The 15,026-nt window shown below is 49.1% G+C and overlaps 1 protein-coding gene across 1 annotated transcript; it reads left to right on the top strand.

The window, feature by feature from the left end:
• Positions 1-2,585: 2,585 nt before the first annotated feature.
• Positions 2,586-4,403, top strand: LOC119096926 (phospholipid phosphatase 5). The gene has a single exon (XM_037219930.1). The coding sequence runs from the start codon at positions 3,034-3,036 to the stop codon at positions 3,802-3,804; it is 771 nt and encodes a 256-aa protein (XP_037075825.1). The 5' UTR covers positions 2,586-3,033; the 3' UTR covers positions 3,805-4,403.
• The last annotated feature ends 10,623 nt before the right edge of the window (positions 4,404-15,026 follow it).

Here is a 15,026-nt window from a genome sequence, read left to right as displayed (position 1 = left end):
TACTGCCTAGCTTAATCTTTGTCGCTTATTCAAATGCAAAACTCAGAGCAGTCTCGCATGATTTTGGTCACCATGACCTTCAAAAGGTCAAAAAAGGTCACTGACCTCAAATAGGCCCGTGAATTTTTGCTTAGAAACAGTCGCCTAGGTTCTGGGGGCACTTAAGAGACCAATCTGGAATTTGACCTTGTTTGACCTTATTTGGCCTGAAGGTCATGACCTAGGAAACTCAAACTTTGACCAAAGTGATTTTCGGTGCAGGTCAAGACAGTCCGTAAATTTGGCATCTCTAGCTTTCTTGGTTCCCGAGATCTCAGGGGGTCAATTGACCCCCTCCCACCCGAGCGAAGGGTATCTAGCCGGCTACCCGGGCGCGTGTTAATGGACGAAAGGGGAGTCCATGAAAGTGCGTGCATTTTGTTGTCGGCAGGAATAAGGTTCCTGACCTTATACCTAACCAGCTATCAGGCATAACATGTCATGACGATGTGACTCTGAATCGCAGGCCACTGTTTGCCGTTCTGAGCGCAACGGCGACAGCACTAACTTCTTGGAGAGTGAACAGGCAAGCGCTCATGGTGGAGTCCCACAGGCTTATATGTCTTGAATGGTCTTTATGTTGCCTGTAATTGCTTTGCGAAGCAATTTTTGAATGTTCGTATTTCCTAGAAACGACGACAACGGCGAAGCCACAAGCCTTCTGACGTATACGTCCGTCGCTTCCCTTAAGAAACGTTGACACTGTTTTTTTGTCACTCATTGTGAAAACATAATCAGGTACGTGTCAGATTCTAGGATTCTGCATAATACCAGCATTGACATTAGTCGACACAACCATCCAACACGCCTACATTTCTGAGTACTATGCTGCCTAACTCTCTCTGGAGGGCCTCCTTCCAGTCACGACAGTGGCCTCTCTTTACTAAGGCAAGCTCCTCCCAGTCCGATGGGGTCCTCCCATCGCGCCGCATCATGATTATATCACTAAAAGAGAGGGGCAGTGGAAACAATGGAGCGGAGAGAGCCCTCTGCCGTACCAAGGGCACTATACAACCATCCAAAGTATATACAGTGCATGGGCTATACCTTGGCAATAGCAGTGGCCTCCTGTCATTTCTTGGCCCTCTATCACGCAATATCCCTACTCGTTCTACGATTGGAGCCTGGTATTATTCACGACAGGATCTCAGCTTGGAAATCAACGGGGAGGCCAGTTTGATAAGCCACCCTCCTTGCCGGACTAGGGCCTGGCCTAGGTCAGGGGATGGGCCTTTTCCACTACTTTAACATCCTCACATGGCTGAAGCCTCCTCTCATTCACAATAAGGACATCCCTTTGCATCATTACTCCCGGCCATACCCGCTCATTTCACACCTGGAGTCTCTCTCGACTTTTGGGACAGGACATTTTTGCGCATGACTTAACTATATCGGCGCTGCTGACTATGTACATAAGACCTACCACGGCTCTCGAAGGGCTCCTAAAGGGTGAAATGTATGTTCGCTTACTCTGCCTCCAACCGGCTGGGTCTCTAAAGCCTCGCTTGCTGCCTCGATTGATCAAATCAGTGTTAGTTTTATGGCACATATGGAGTACATCATTCTAAAACGACCATCCATTGCATGCGTTTTTTATACGTGCCTGTATTTTAAATATGGGAGGAGCAGGTGCTGTATAGATAAGGTACCATCTTGGTAGCAGTGGAGCAGTAAACCACGGAGAGGGTACAGTGGAATAAAAGAACGCGTTGCCATTAAATAGATGAAATACTAATGAAAACATTTGGCAAAATTATGATAACTGCACCGTCTCCCATCGCAGCAAAATTTTGTGTGCAAAAAGCAAAACCGTTCGCGACGAACGTTTGTCGATGCCAGCGACACCTATATGTGAACGTCCGTCTTTACACTAGATGGCGTTAAGATCACCTAAAGCGAATCAGGCATCTACTTCGGCAAGCGCTGTACAAAATGGCACATGCTTGCTGTTTAAATGAGGTTGAGAGCGCTTAAATGCAAAAGTTGTGCATAAATTAATGACGGCATCGAAAACTAAGAATCGTACCGGCCTGATTTAAGCATGGTGCCTTGTACCTTGTGTCCCTGAAGTTCGTGTAATCGCAGTGACGAGGACGGGTGTGTCTTTCGTACCTACTGGTACCAAATGGGAAAGTTCGGAGCAAAAAAAGGTGCTGTGGTAAGTCATACCGCTTCATTGGCGTGCCAGAGACTCCCACCAGAAAAATAATAATTAAAGTTTGGCTATATCGCTTGTGATGCTGAAGTCGTTCTCACACGACTCCGTCAAAACATCTTGTCCACCAGAAACCGAGCTCCGGCTTAGCACGCACCCAAATGTGAATAGTTCCTGGCTTACCCTAGATAAGATCGTGGCGGCGGTACAAGAATGAGTGGTTTGCTGTGTTTCTGCACCCGTTAAGAAGCAAACATGTACGGCGCTGTTCGTTGGCACTGCTGTTCGCTAGACCCATCGCAGATAATCACGAGCAGTATCCAATTCACCCAGAGCTTTTTCGATACTGGCGCTTTTCGGCATGGATGCGGCCAATACGGAAAGTGCTTTCTCTAGGCTATAACGCGATTCGGCACCGGCCGCGCTCAAACCGATCCAAATCATGCGTTATCTATTACTTAACGTTTGAATCTTGTGCAACCCGGCACTCTCCCGGACGCTTAGCAACGTCAAATTTTGACGAAGATTTGTCTTAAATGTTGTTTATGATGAATAAAGCATATTTCTATAGAACTATAACAACGTACAGGAAAAAATCCAGCTTAACGCATATTTTTATTTAATTTTTTAAAGATTACCCAGATTATACAAGAACAAAGGTTTTTGCGACACTAATTTGTGGAAATGTGTCCCACACCCTCATGCTAGATGACCTTCGTGTTTTTTTTTTGCCGTTACCACTTCGTGTAACTCTATATACAATTGCAATGCAACCATGGCCTTATTTATCGCAATGCACATATTTTTGTTAGCATTAAAGGCCTAATTACGAGCTAAACATGAACCTCTTGAGCATCATACCTCCGGAATTAAGGTATCGGTATTTCATCATTCAGCTGGCCATCCGCATCGTCCTTTACCTGGTGTTCTTGGCTACGGAGCGCCTCGAGCCAGCCGTGCGTGAGATGACCGAGAGCCAGGCGTGGCGTCACAGCTACCCGGTCACCAAGAGTTACGTCTCCACCACCGCCCTCTGGAACATCATCTACAGCGTGCCGCCAGCCACTTTGACGCCTGGCCTCCTCCTCACGGGCGACTGGCAGGACCTGCGTCAGGCGGCGCTAGCCTTCTCCCTGGGTCTCCTCGCCAACGGGCTGGCTGTGAACACGCTGAAGAGCAAGGTGGGCCGGCTGCGGCCCGACTTCCTGGCGCGCTGCCACCCGGCCGGCCGGCCGTGGTTCGGCACCGGCTGCTCCGGCGACGCCCGCCACGTGGCAGAGGGGCGCCTGAGCTTCCCCAGCGGGCACGCCTCCTTCTGCAGCTGCCTGGCCGCCTTCGTCTGCCTCTACTGGTCGGGCAAGGCGCGCCTCTTCCGCGACGAGTCCCGCCGCCGCTGGCGGCCCGTGCTGGCCGCGCCGCCGGCGGCCGCCGCGCTGGTGGCCGTCAGCCGCGTCTGGGACCATCACCACCACTGGGAGGACGTCGCCGTCGGGTACGGCATCGGCGTCGTCAGCGCCATCGCTGCGTATGGCTGCTACTACCCGTCAGTGCTGGGATCGGACGCGGGCAAGCCGCGCCCGAGTGCGGGAGACCCGGAGGTGGCCACGTGAGGGTGCTTTGACAGGAGCTGCGTGAGGTGCAAAGTTACGTGGCATCGTCCTTTAGAGCGTAGAGTAGACGCTTGCAAGCCTCCTGCGAAATCGGTCATGTTCTGTCTGCTTCAGTCAACATCTGTAGATTGGCGGTTTGCAATTGTTTGGTGTTACCCCTCAATCTGCTGCATAAATCACCGGTGGTTAACTTCGTATTTCGTTCTTGCGTGGCAATTAAGATCCTGCTGTCAGCATCGCGCGGTCCAAAAGGCGGTTTGCACCGAACTGGTTTGCTAATACGTTTTCCAAAAAGCTCACGACGAGCTGAAGCCAGGAAAGAGAACAGCATGTCATGTGTCGCGAGAACATAGCTAACCGGACCCTCTTCCACGGATTCGATTAAGCTTCATGTCATGAAAAACGTACGCGGTTCTTGTAAACTCTGCATAAAACACCCGGTCATGATAGAGCCATGTCATCATAAGACCGTCCCAGTCGATCAATGGTGAGCAGAATAATTATCCAGGGTATCTGGAAACATGGCTTTGTGAAAGTGACGAGTAAATGCAATCATGAACATCACGAAAAGAAATCGCCTTGAATTGTGGTAACGCCGTCAATATCTTGCATTCTGATCTCTATTATTTCATGTATTTATATATATATATATATATATATATATATATATATATATACATGTATAGATGGTATAGATGATACATACATACATACATATATATATATATATATATATATATATATATATATATATATCAGAGGCGTTTCAGCTCAAGACAATTCCAAATGCTAGACAACATTTCTATCGCTTATATTGCAGTGTATTCATCATTAAAAACAATTATCCTCATTTATGTACATCGTTTCATTGACGTGAACGAAATAGAAGCGGTGAATATCTGTTGAGAGAAAAAGGAATATGCTTGTCGGTCTTTGCAAAGCCATGCGGAAAATAGGTCACCATATGGCATGTGAAATGAGAGCAGGACCAGTCTAAGCGTCAATCAGGTTTGGATGCTGATTATACAATGCACGTGAAACACAGCAAAATATCCATACACTGCCGATGCCACTGAGCATTGAATCATCCGTGCTCCCGTTAGCATGATTTTTTTCGGTGACTTGCAGTTCTTCAGCCAACACAGCACACGTGTGTCTGGGGCCCGACCGGCGCGGGGCGCGCGTCACATCGCTGTCATCGTTTTGGTGCGTGCCGGCGACATTTCTGGCGCACTGGACCGTGGACTCCACGTGGCCTCCGGGAGCGGGTCAAGGTCATGCCCTGACACCGCACTGACCGGCGTGATAAGAAGGAATGTTGCACTGGCTTGGTGTACCACGCATGGCGCTAACCCACCACGCATGTTATACGTGAATATGTTTTTGGTGATTTACTGGGTCGTCTTGGCTTATGGGTGTTCTAAGGTCGTGTTGCGCCAATAGCAATTTTGGCTTATAAAAATAGTCTTTAAAGGGTTTAGGGGCTATCGGTCATTAGTTTTTTTACAACCAACGAAATCGTTGAAAAAAGAAAGCAGTCAGACCTTGTTGAGCAAGCGCGACTTGTCAATGAGCATTTCGCATAGCACCAGCGACGGAGCATGATAAATTTCGTCCAAAGTGACGAGACAGCCCAATAATAACGAAAAACTGTAGACAGTAGTGGAGTACTGGATACACGGTAAGGAGGGTAGGACACGGGAGATCAGGGACATGCCTCCACCAGACGGTGGGTAGCCCCGAGTCGCGCGTGTGTGGCCAATGCGTCGTCTACATAGCAGCCTTTCTCGCATAGCCTGCCATGTCTGTCTGTTGCAGTCTGTATGCAGTCTGTTAGCCATGGGCTAACAGACTGCATAACCAGCTTTTACTTTATCGCCTCAGATTTGTTTTGTACTCGTCCTTTTCCAATCGCTCTGTAGAAAAAACATTGTGTGTGGCGACAACTTGCTTCATAATTGCCGGTCATCGCGAGCAGGGAAAGACGCAGGACTAACCTACACACTTTCATAATGGCACAGGTAAAGCACATATGCTGTGCCATCAGAGGCTTATTCACGCTGATGATAATCAAAAATGGTTATTAGAACTTCCAGCTCGTGCTAAACGCGGGTGCTGGCTTGCTCTGGTATTGCACTGCCCAGAGTCTAATGCTGGAGCGCGGACTTAGTTCATGGCGGCCGGTCGAGTGCGACCCGTTATATTCAGTATTGTTGAAATTATTTCACTTCACAATTGTGGAAGCTTAACGCGTGTTTATCGAGCCGGCTTCCGGGTCTTTGCACATGACTGCACAAACAGTCGGGTAAGACAATCGCTTCGACCCACCTTGACACATTGTTGAGCATCGATCTATGAACGGCCTTTGACAGCGTTCATAACGGGGTGCTACTGCAAAACTGGAATGGCATAGCGTACCATGGCACCCGTCCCATAGCTTCCTCAGCTGCACTGCGGATGTTAAGGTGGATGGATGCGGATGTGCGGGTGGTTAAGAGATTTTCCCTGCGAATTTTGGTGTCCTTCAGCATCTTCGTCAGTGAACTCTCGAGCGTTTCCCCACGGTCGTCAGCTGTAGCTATGCGGATGACACACAGTTTCTCGACAGCATGTTGCCTGACAGCGTCAATTTTTACCGCTCAAAATTCGCCTGGACAAGTCAGTGGCATATGTACACAACTGGTGAAAGGCTACACTCGGAAATTGTGCGCAGATGCAACCAAGTTCCTTCCACTCAACAACAGACATTTTTAAAAGGCGTTTAGCTTTTCAATCAAAGCCCTCTGGCAGCCCATTTCAGTCTTCGTATGCGGCCTGAATGCTGGGGACCGGCCGCTGGCCTGGGATCGGCACGTCTTGTGAGAGTCGTGGGCCTGCATTCAGACCTTCAGATGCGAGAAGTGCCTGGACCGACGCTGGCCTGGGATCGGCACGTCTTGTGAGAGTCGTGGGACTGCATTCAGACCTTCAGATGCGGCCCGAGTGCTGGGGACCGGCCGCTGGCCTGGGATCGGCACGTCTTGTGAGAGTCGTGGACCTCCGTTACGTGTGTCATATGCCGTTTGGGATTTCACAGCTCACTCAGCTGCTGTGGCCATGTGGCGTCGCCTGTCTGCCACCCTGTTGGAAGTGTCGTCACCGGTACCCCGCGCCACAGCGTTCCCTTTTCATTAAAGAGGTTTCGATGCAATTATAATAAAAAGGCCCTCACCGTGGTCATGCAGGTCCATGTCTTCTCACAGGTCACCTACAGCTCGCCGGTCTGGGGCGAGGTAACCAGCTATAAATTAAGTCGCGTCCAAAAAGCTTCAGACCCCGACCCCGCTCCCACTCCTGACTCTCATCACTTTCGAACTCTGTCCGTCCCTAGCCACCGCTGGTGGGTCCAACCGACCTGCGCACAGGCATTCACCGCTCCACGCCGTCGGTCAGAACGCACGTCCATCGGCGATGTCAGATTTATAACACTGACCTGTCCTGATTCTGCGTAGGAGCTCATCCCTCCGTTCCGTGCAACGTCACTACTGTCGGTAGATTTCCCTTTTTAGAATGCAAATCAACCCTGATGACAACAAACATCCATTTGCAACGACAAGGGCTGTGTGTGGCACACTCTTCGCCGCTTTTCTTTTTCATCGACGTATCTAAATCAGAGGAAGCTGTGCCCACTGTTGAAACGGCCCACTGTTGGGCAGTCCCAGAACTCATCCTGCTTCCCTCCATCCACGAGTACTTGAACTTGTTTTGCTGAACTCTTCGCAACCTGTAAATCTCTGTCGCATCGAAGCCCATGTTCGGACTCAAAATCCTTTCGCCTTTTTATCCCAAATCTGGCATCGGTGTTCCGTAATATCGTCTTGCACGTGCCACATTTTATTCGTTAAGTTCAGCCTGCATTCAGCCTGCAAGTTTTATTTCCATGAATCTCTGGCCTCTCGACCGCAGGAGGTCACACCAAGGTCAATGGGCTGGCGAAGGAAGGCTGCCTCTTTCCTCGGATTACGTCATAGTTATCATTTGATATGGTCGTCATTGTCTCATCATGAAACAAGTAGAAAGGTGGCGTAGGCAATTCCTTTCCCAACGGACTCAGACCTGGATCCGAACGGTCAGCATGCCTACAGCATCAAATCTTTCAAAAACAGATGGTCGAGCAGTACCCGTTAGAGCCGATACAAAGAGGAAATGTTGGCCCGCCTTCGTGTCAGCCACAGCCGTCCAATCCGCTGTAATCTTTCAAGCGTGACCCACTTTCATTATTTGCGTTGTGCCCTGCTTCTTCTGCCCATCGAACATACCCCTATGGCTACCTGTCCTTTTTCTCAATCCCTACGTGCTTCATTCTACGTCACGTGACCGCGCCCAATCTCACGCTCACTTTTCCTTTCTTAATCAGCGACAACCTCCCTCCATCCAACCCGATAAATTTTTCGCTTCCTTCCGAAAAGTAACACTTTCCCCACTTCATGTGGGTCTCTACGGCCTATCACAAATGTTCCTCACACATTAATGCCTAATCAGATAACCACATTTTTGCAGCCATCACCAGCTTCACGCTTCAGTTCATTGTACAGATGACAGAGCCTGCACGTAACCATATGAAAGCGACGTACTGGGCGCCTCCAACGGTATGTAAATTTTGGGAGGCTGCCACCTAGCGGAGTCCCTGACTGTGAGGGATTTTGATTGCTTGTTTTGACAACCGCTGAATACCTACCGCGCCCGTATCATATCTTAGATTTTACACTTTCAGCATATTTGCATTTATCACTTTCCGCAGCTTTTGTGTATCGTGCTGTCTCTGAAAATTCTGCTCAAACGGAAGGGCACGAAATAAACTAATACAGACATGAATACAAACAAATACGCATACGATGAAATGCTTAGTGGTGTTTAAGCTGGCCTTGCCTTTGCCCACTTGCTAGTTTCTCACGTGCTCCCTGCATGTTGTGTGATTATTGCAACTAGTTGCTCGAAGCCAGCAACAAAAGATATGTCGGTCGTTACCGCCATAACCCTAAAAATGTATTGGTACTGCCAGCGTTGGTGTCGATCCCAGTGGTAGCTAAACTCTTGCACGCTGCTGTTGGGCGCTAAAAACACTTGCTTGCGGCGTTTTGTGGAAAATTCACGAGAGATTTACTGGAGGGAATCAAGCGAGGTGGGACTGAGCTGAGCCAGTCACATCGCCGCATTTTAAAATGGAATTTCTCCCTATCCTCTGCTAGCTGGCCAACTGTTTGGAAACAAGAGCACTGAAAGAACATCATTCTTCGCGCGGAAGATAATGGCAATGAATCTGTTGGGATCGTGTATTTTCACAAGCACCGATTCGCGTCCATAACGGCATGAATGATCACGTTACAATTCACATTACAATGGCCTACATTGGCCTGTATTCCCAGCAACAAGCGACAAGAAGCAAGAATTGTGAGATATGGTAGGAGGGGGCAAGCGCTGACGCATATACCTGCAAATAGAGCTAAAACGCATGCAAAACAATTGAAACTTAGGTAGAATTTAAGTTGGACGTAAAACGGACATGATTGAGTCACAAAATATGGATCACACATGTTCGTCTCAAAGAGAACGTTTCACATTTCGAGATCGTTGAATGAGAGCCAGTTGACAGCCGTTATTCTAGAAATCGCGCTCACGAACGCCATATATGAGCTCCTCGACAATTTATTTTTAGCCTTGGTCGCTGCATGGCTTATAGAGTCGCAAAGTTTTAATGACGTGATTATGACGTCATGAATGCCGAGATGACTTTGAGATATTCTTCAAGATACACCTTTCCCTATTTTCGCGGATGTATAGCTGAGAAACTAAAGGGTCTTATGAAAGGCGGGATTCTGAACAGCACCAAAAGGTTTTCAGGATGGCTATTTCAGTTCAAAACGATACATAAACGTGGAACACTCCCCTTACCACGCCCGTTTTATGAACTCTCAGCACAGCCCTACTTATATTAGTTACACAAAGACCAACGTAAAACATTTATATTGTCAACAGGACGTGTATGTATGTTTGTTTTATGTACTGCACAAATAGCCAGTCAGTGCAAGAACCTTGGCCAGTAAATTTGCTCATATCCGAGTTGACTCCGCGCGGACTCCTTCCAACAAACGTAAGGCGCACGTCCCACGCAGAATCCTATAATTCTTCAAATCAATCCGTTGTAAACAGAGTGAAATAAAATGAGGTCATTTCCTGGTTCGAATCAGGGTCGTAACTGAAATCTATCACACATTTTGGTTGTTACTTGACTGTCAGATTGTTCGATGAGAAAGTCTCATATTTGCCCAGCGCCAGTGAATGTTGCCGCAGTCCAGATGAGTGACGCTTCCAATGTGCCTATCCAGAGCTGCTATCAGAAATCGCGTTTCATCTTCAAGGTCCTTACAGTGAGTGCACTGCCCTCAGAGGCCATGTAACGCCACGAACAGGCTCAAGTGTATCCATGCCCTTGGATTTAGGGGGCTGCTTTCACCTCGTTAATCAGTTTTTCATACACTAAATCGCAGGTCTAGTGCCTGTGCGAGGAACCTTGGCTCCGTGCTACACCTTGCAAGTTGTGGCTTTCCCTCGAAGGAAGTAAAATGAACTTTCGAAGGGGCTGTACATGTTTTGATCTGCTCATATTTTGTAGCAGCAAAATGTTGTGCTTAAAGGATAGGCAAAGATGCAGCTTTTCAAGCGTTGCCTTGTAATTTCTTCACGGAAGGTTCAGAACGTGTGGAATGCCACAATGGATCGTGGCTTACACCAGACAGCGATTCAACAATTAATTATAGGCAAATATGATACAGAGCCGTCTACATCTGTAAAGCGCCGACAATAAAAGCAGATAACGTCGAGAGGTGACACACGAGGGATTGCGGTTTCCGTCTCCCTCGCCTGGAGGAAATTCAAGGACATGCAAAACATCCGTCAGCTTTCCATGCGGACGCACTGCGCTGCCAGCATGACCAGCACCTGTCGCTGGTCTGCTTCAAGGTGCTGGTCCCAGCGTGCTGTTACCGCTCGGTCCGCTGGCCCCGCCATTCTCCGTGATGTAGAACTGCACCATCACGATAATGTAGGTCAGCACGACGGAGAAGATGGTCAGCATGGTAGAGCGTTGAGGCCGGCAAACGCCCAGGTCACACAGCGTGTCGAGGTCACGATGCACCGCCTTGCGGAACAGGCTGAGCTCGTGGCTGGCCTCCGCAGAGCGAAACTCTATGCGCAGAAGCAGGTCCCGGGTGGTCCCAACTAGGTTCAGAAGGAGATGGCTCGCCTCACATAGCGTTGTGATACTGTTGGTCTGATGAAGCAGAAGCTGGATGATATACAAGACTTGAGGTCTTATGGAATTGCCGTGGAGTTGGGTGACTATCATGAGGCATACGAACACGTTCGCGAGGATTCCAAAGAACAGCGTTACCAGTAGCTCCGGTGTCATGCTTGCGGTGAGACGCGTGAACGCATGTGACAGGTCTGCCTGGAAGTGTCTCAGCCATCTAAGTCGACTCCAAGGCGGTGTGCGCCCCTCGCGCGTCATGGCCTTGAGTTCGGCATTCACCACCCTGAACCCACAGGCGACATGCTGCACCGCAAAGATGAACTTAAGTGGGATTGTTTGAAAGCACAGACAAAACAGAGTATAGGCGATGACCGTTCCTATGTACATAGCACACGTTTTAAGATAACCGCAGGTGTCCGGAGAAATGCCATAAACCCAGAGCGTGGTGGTAAGAGTGTACAAACTCAGCACGGTGACAACCAACAAGAGTCGCCATGTGAGGCATGAAAGCTTCTGCATCTCATTGGGGTAGCCTGGCAATTCTGTCGCCCGCTCCAGCTGTGCAAGTATGCGCTGTAGGCGTTTGGCATAGCGACGTCGGCCGCAGAATAAAGTAGCGGTGTGCCCGACCCATATCACCACCACCAAAATGCCGTGGACGATGAAGGCGAACGCGCTGCTGAAAACTCTACCTTCTCTGGCCATGTTCTCGAAAAAATTGTCAAACATGAATTTCGTCGCGCCGAATGCGTACGCCACCATTACAACGTACAAGGCCGCGGCGTACAGACCGGAGCACCGCCCAGGCGTGCGGTAGTGGCCGGTAGCCTTAAGAAGGGCGACGAAGGCTCGATGGGATGCCGACCTGTGGATCCGTCGATCGGGTGGGTGCGAGCCGAGACTCTGATCATCATAGGCAGCTTCCTTTGGAAGAGGCTCCACTGTAGTGATACCCATCATGCCTCAAGGTGTTCGTAGAAGCCTGTGGACAGCGACATGTGCGTTACGCAGATCAGGGTGGTCCTAACCTTACTTTAAGGCTGCTGCACCTCATCGGACGACTTATCTAATTTGGCTAATCTGGTTTTATCGGGTTTCAAATCACGTCAGCGTCAACTTCCTTACAGTCGAGAAGACCAACGCATCCACGTCGTGACAGTGTCTCAGTCACCTTGGTGCAGGCACTGTCACGACACCGTACTCCAAGTGACAAAACAAACAACACCAAAGGCGCTAGACCCAAAGACGACAGCGTTGAACAAACCAGCTACAAGGGATATCTAAAACGGAGCTGGGTAAGCCCACCCCGTCCCTCACCAAACGCCGAGGCCCACCTGACAGAGCCGGCTGTGCGCGGAGCTCGCACACTAGCGGAGTGAGGTCACCGCCTGGGGCGTCCGCTCCGCTGCTGGAGACCGCCTGTCGCCAGCCTGGCTGACCGCTGCCTGGTGGTCAATGACAGCGAGTGGGACGCCGGCGGGGCTCAACAGCGGTGTAGAATCGATGCTCCTCGGTATAGCCTTCGCTGGTGATGCCGTATTGCGACAGTCCGCATGTCCACACGAACTTGGCTGAAGGTCACGGGTCACCGGATTAGTTCAATGCTGAGACAGCAAAACGACCTGCTGGTGCCATTGGAGTGTTGGCAGACGAATACCTCCTTTCGGCTTGTCTCTTCGCTGGCAAATAGCACGGGCACTGGGTGCATTCATGTACCAGCAGTTTACTGTTTGTTCTGGCAAACATTTGCTCTTCGTTTCCAACGTAGGCTGATCGATTTATGGTAAAAGGAAAACGGCGCCAGTTGCAGTGTTAATCTTCCGTCGCTCTGCCTCGCTTCACGCATCAACTTTGGGAGCCATTCTGTGCCACAAATGCCTGAAAAACTCGATGTTTTATCGCTGTCCGCAGCACCACTTCCTTTTTAAGCTTGCTCTTGAGCTCCTTAGAGTGCGTTCCTCATCATCCACCGCAGGGGGAGGGTGTGCCCCACCAACTTTCTACGACCACAATTTCCTCTGGAATTCGGGTCACGTGGATGAGCAGTTCAAGCGTCGTTGGGGTCATGGCTCCTCAGAGTGACTTGCTGGGTGAACCTCACCACTCGGATGGTCGGAACTAGGGGATAAATCGGTTCCAGTCTGCTAGCCAAATCTTGTCTGGTGAACGCAACTTATGATATTTCGTTAATGCAACGTTATATGTAAATTCATATATTCCGTGGATCCAAAGTCACAACATGCGCCCCCTCCCCTGGTCAATACCTACCACTCCCCCTCCCCCACCCTCGTAAAGAAATCCAACGTGTTAGGCTGTAATCCCGTGTGCTTGGAAAAATCCCCAAGTCCGTTGCGTTCGTCACGCTCTGTGACAGAACATGTGCGCTAACAAGTGGCAGCGGCAGGCTAAGTTCCTCACGTTTGCTATTGGTCTTGGCATTAGCTACCTGCATATGCCAAACAAGTTTAGACCTGCCGGCGTTTCCCGTCGTTTGATGAAGCGCCAAGCTTCGGAGATCAACGGTCGGATACCTAGCCACCCAGACTGAGTTAAATATTGATTCCAAATGCCTTGTGCGGCCCCTATTTATATCAAGTATCGGGAGATGAAACCGTTGTAGAATTGCACACCACGTCAAGCTTTAACAATTTGGTATCATTCCTCGGAAGATATCAAAAGTGTAACTAAGGCGTATGGGGTTCGAATATGTGACAGCTGCTTGAGATTGTGCCACCTACACAATTTGGTTCCAGCACGAAGTTATCCATTAGCATCCACCAAAAATTAAAAAATGTCATGTATTGTCTAACATACTTCAATCGTAATGCATCAACAGCATCACTGAGCTAATAGTTTCATTTGATGAGTGTGTTTTATCGTTATCGAACTACAGGGTGTTTCGTTTTAAGCTAGATGTGGCACCTGGGCTGGTGCCTTCCCTCTAATCCTGAGGAAAGATGTAGTCACGTGCAGGGCACGATCAAAGGCTGAGACGACACTTTGCTGTCGATTGGCCGTCCGATACGGCCCAAGGTATGTGCGCCTGGTTCGGTGGCCTGTGCCACTGTCTGTCGCGGGGCCTGTCTGAAGCAAGTCTGGGGTCGCTGGGCAGGGATGCGCTCTGGCTGGCCTGCAGACAGCGGCGGTCGCGTGATGCGGTCAAACCCAGCGTCGCCACCGCAGATGGATAACGATGCATCCGGTTCTTGGGTATGAAAGCTCGTTCTATTCTCATTTGATATGTCGTATTCTCATTCGATATGTTTTATTCTCATTGGATGTGTTTCAGAACGTCCAGATGCAAGTTTGACTTGGATGTCTCGTTTTTCTCAAACGATCCCAACTGCATTTCCAAAAGCTATCGCCATGGCCATGACATAAAAGCGGATAAGTGAACATAAAAAATCTGGCTTTGCATGCAAATCGTGACATAAGTTGGGTGAGGTGTATTCACCAAGCCGTCAGAGATTGGAAAGCTTCCCTTAAATGGATCAACTTTGAGATCCACGAACGAATACAGTACATCAAGCTGCAGATTTACTTGCCTTGATTTTTTCACGTGTCGGGGGATATGCCGACTTGGGTGGCCATTCTAACAAAAATCGTCGTGGTTGCGGTACTATTGAAAATAAATTCGGTATGGTTGCAGGTCTCCAAATGGCTGGCAGGCTTCACATGCCTATATATTATCATAAACAATGTTTGGAGGTGTGTGCCAGTGATCATCCAAATGCGACGAAGTGTAGACTTATGATAACATCACACCCCTGTTGATCATTATGTTTCAGAATATCCTTGATGCCGATATTTCCAATGCGCTTGCACATTATTCCAGCCTTCTGCTCTGGATGACGTCAATATGAAATTACGCAAGAGGGCCTAAAATATGGGTATTTTTGAGAGAAAAAAAATGTGGTGGATTAATGATGTACGT

The sequence above is a fragment of the Pollicipes pollicipes genome, unplaced genomic scaffold (assembly GCF_011947565.3).
Source record: "Pollicipes pollicipes isolate AB1234 unplaced genomic scaffold, Ppol_2.1 Scaffold_4295;HRSCAF=5057_pilon_pilon_pilon, whole genome shotgun sequence".
Classification (NCBI taxonomy): Eukaryota; Metazoa; Arthropoda; class Thecostraca; order Pollicipedomorpha; family Pollicipedidae; genus Pollicipes; species Pollicipes pollicipes.
The sequence above is the reverse complement of the archived record's forward strand: the minus strand, read 5'-3'. Positions and strand labels throughout refer to the sequence as shown.

Bases quoted from the DNA above. Each gene is read 5' to 3' on its own strand.
- LOC119096926 (XM_037219930.1), top strand. From the start codon at position 3,034: ATGAACCTCTTGAGCATCATACCTCCGGAATTAAGGTATCGGTATTTC.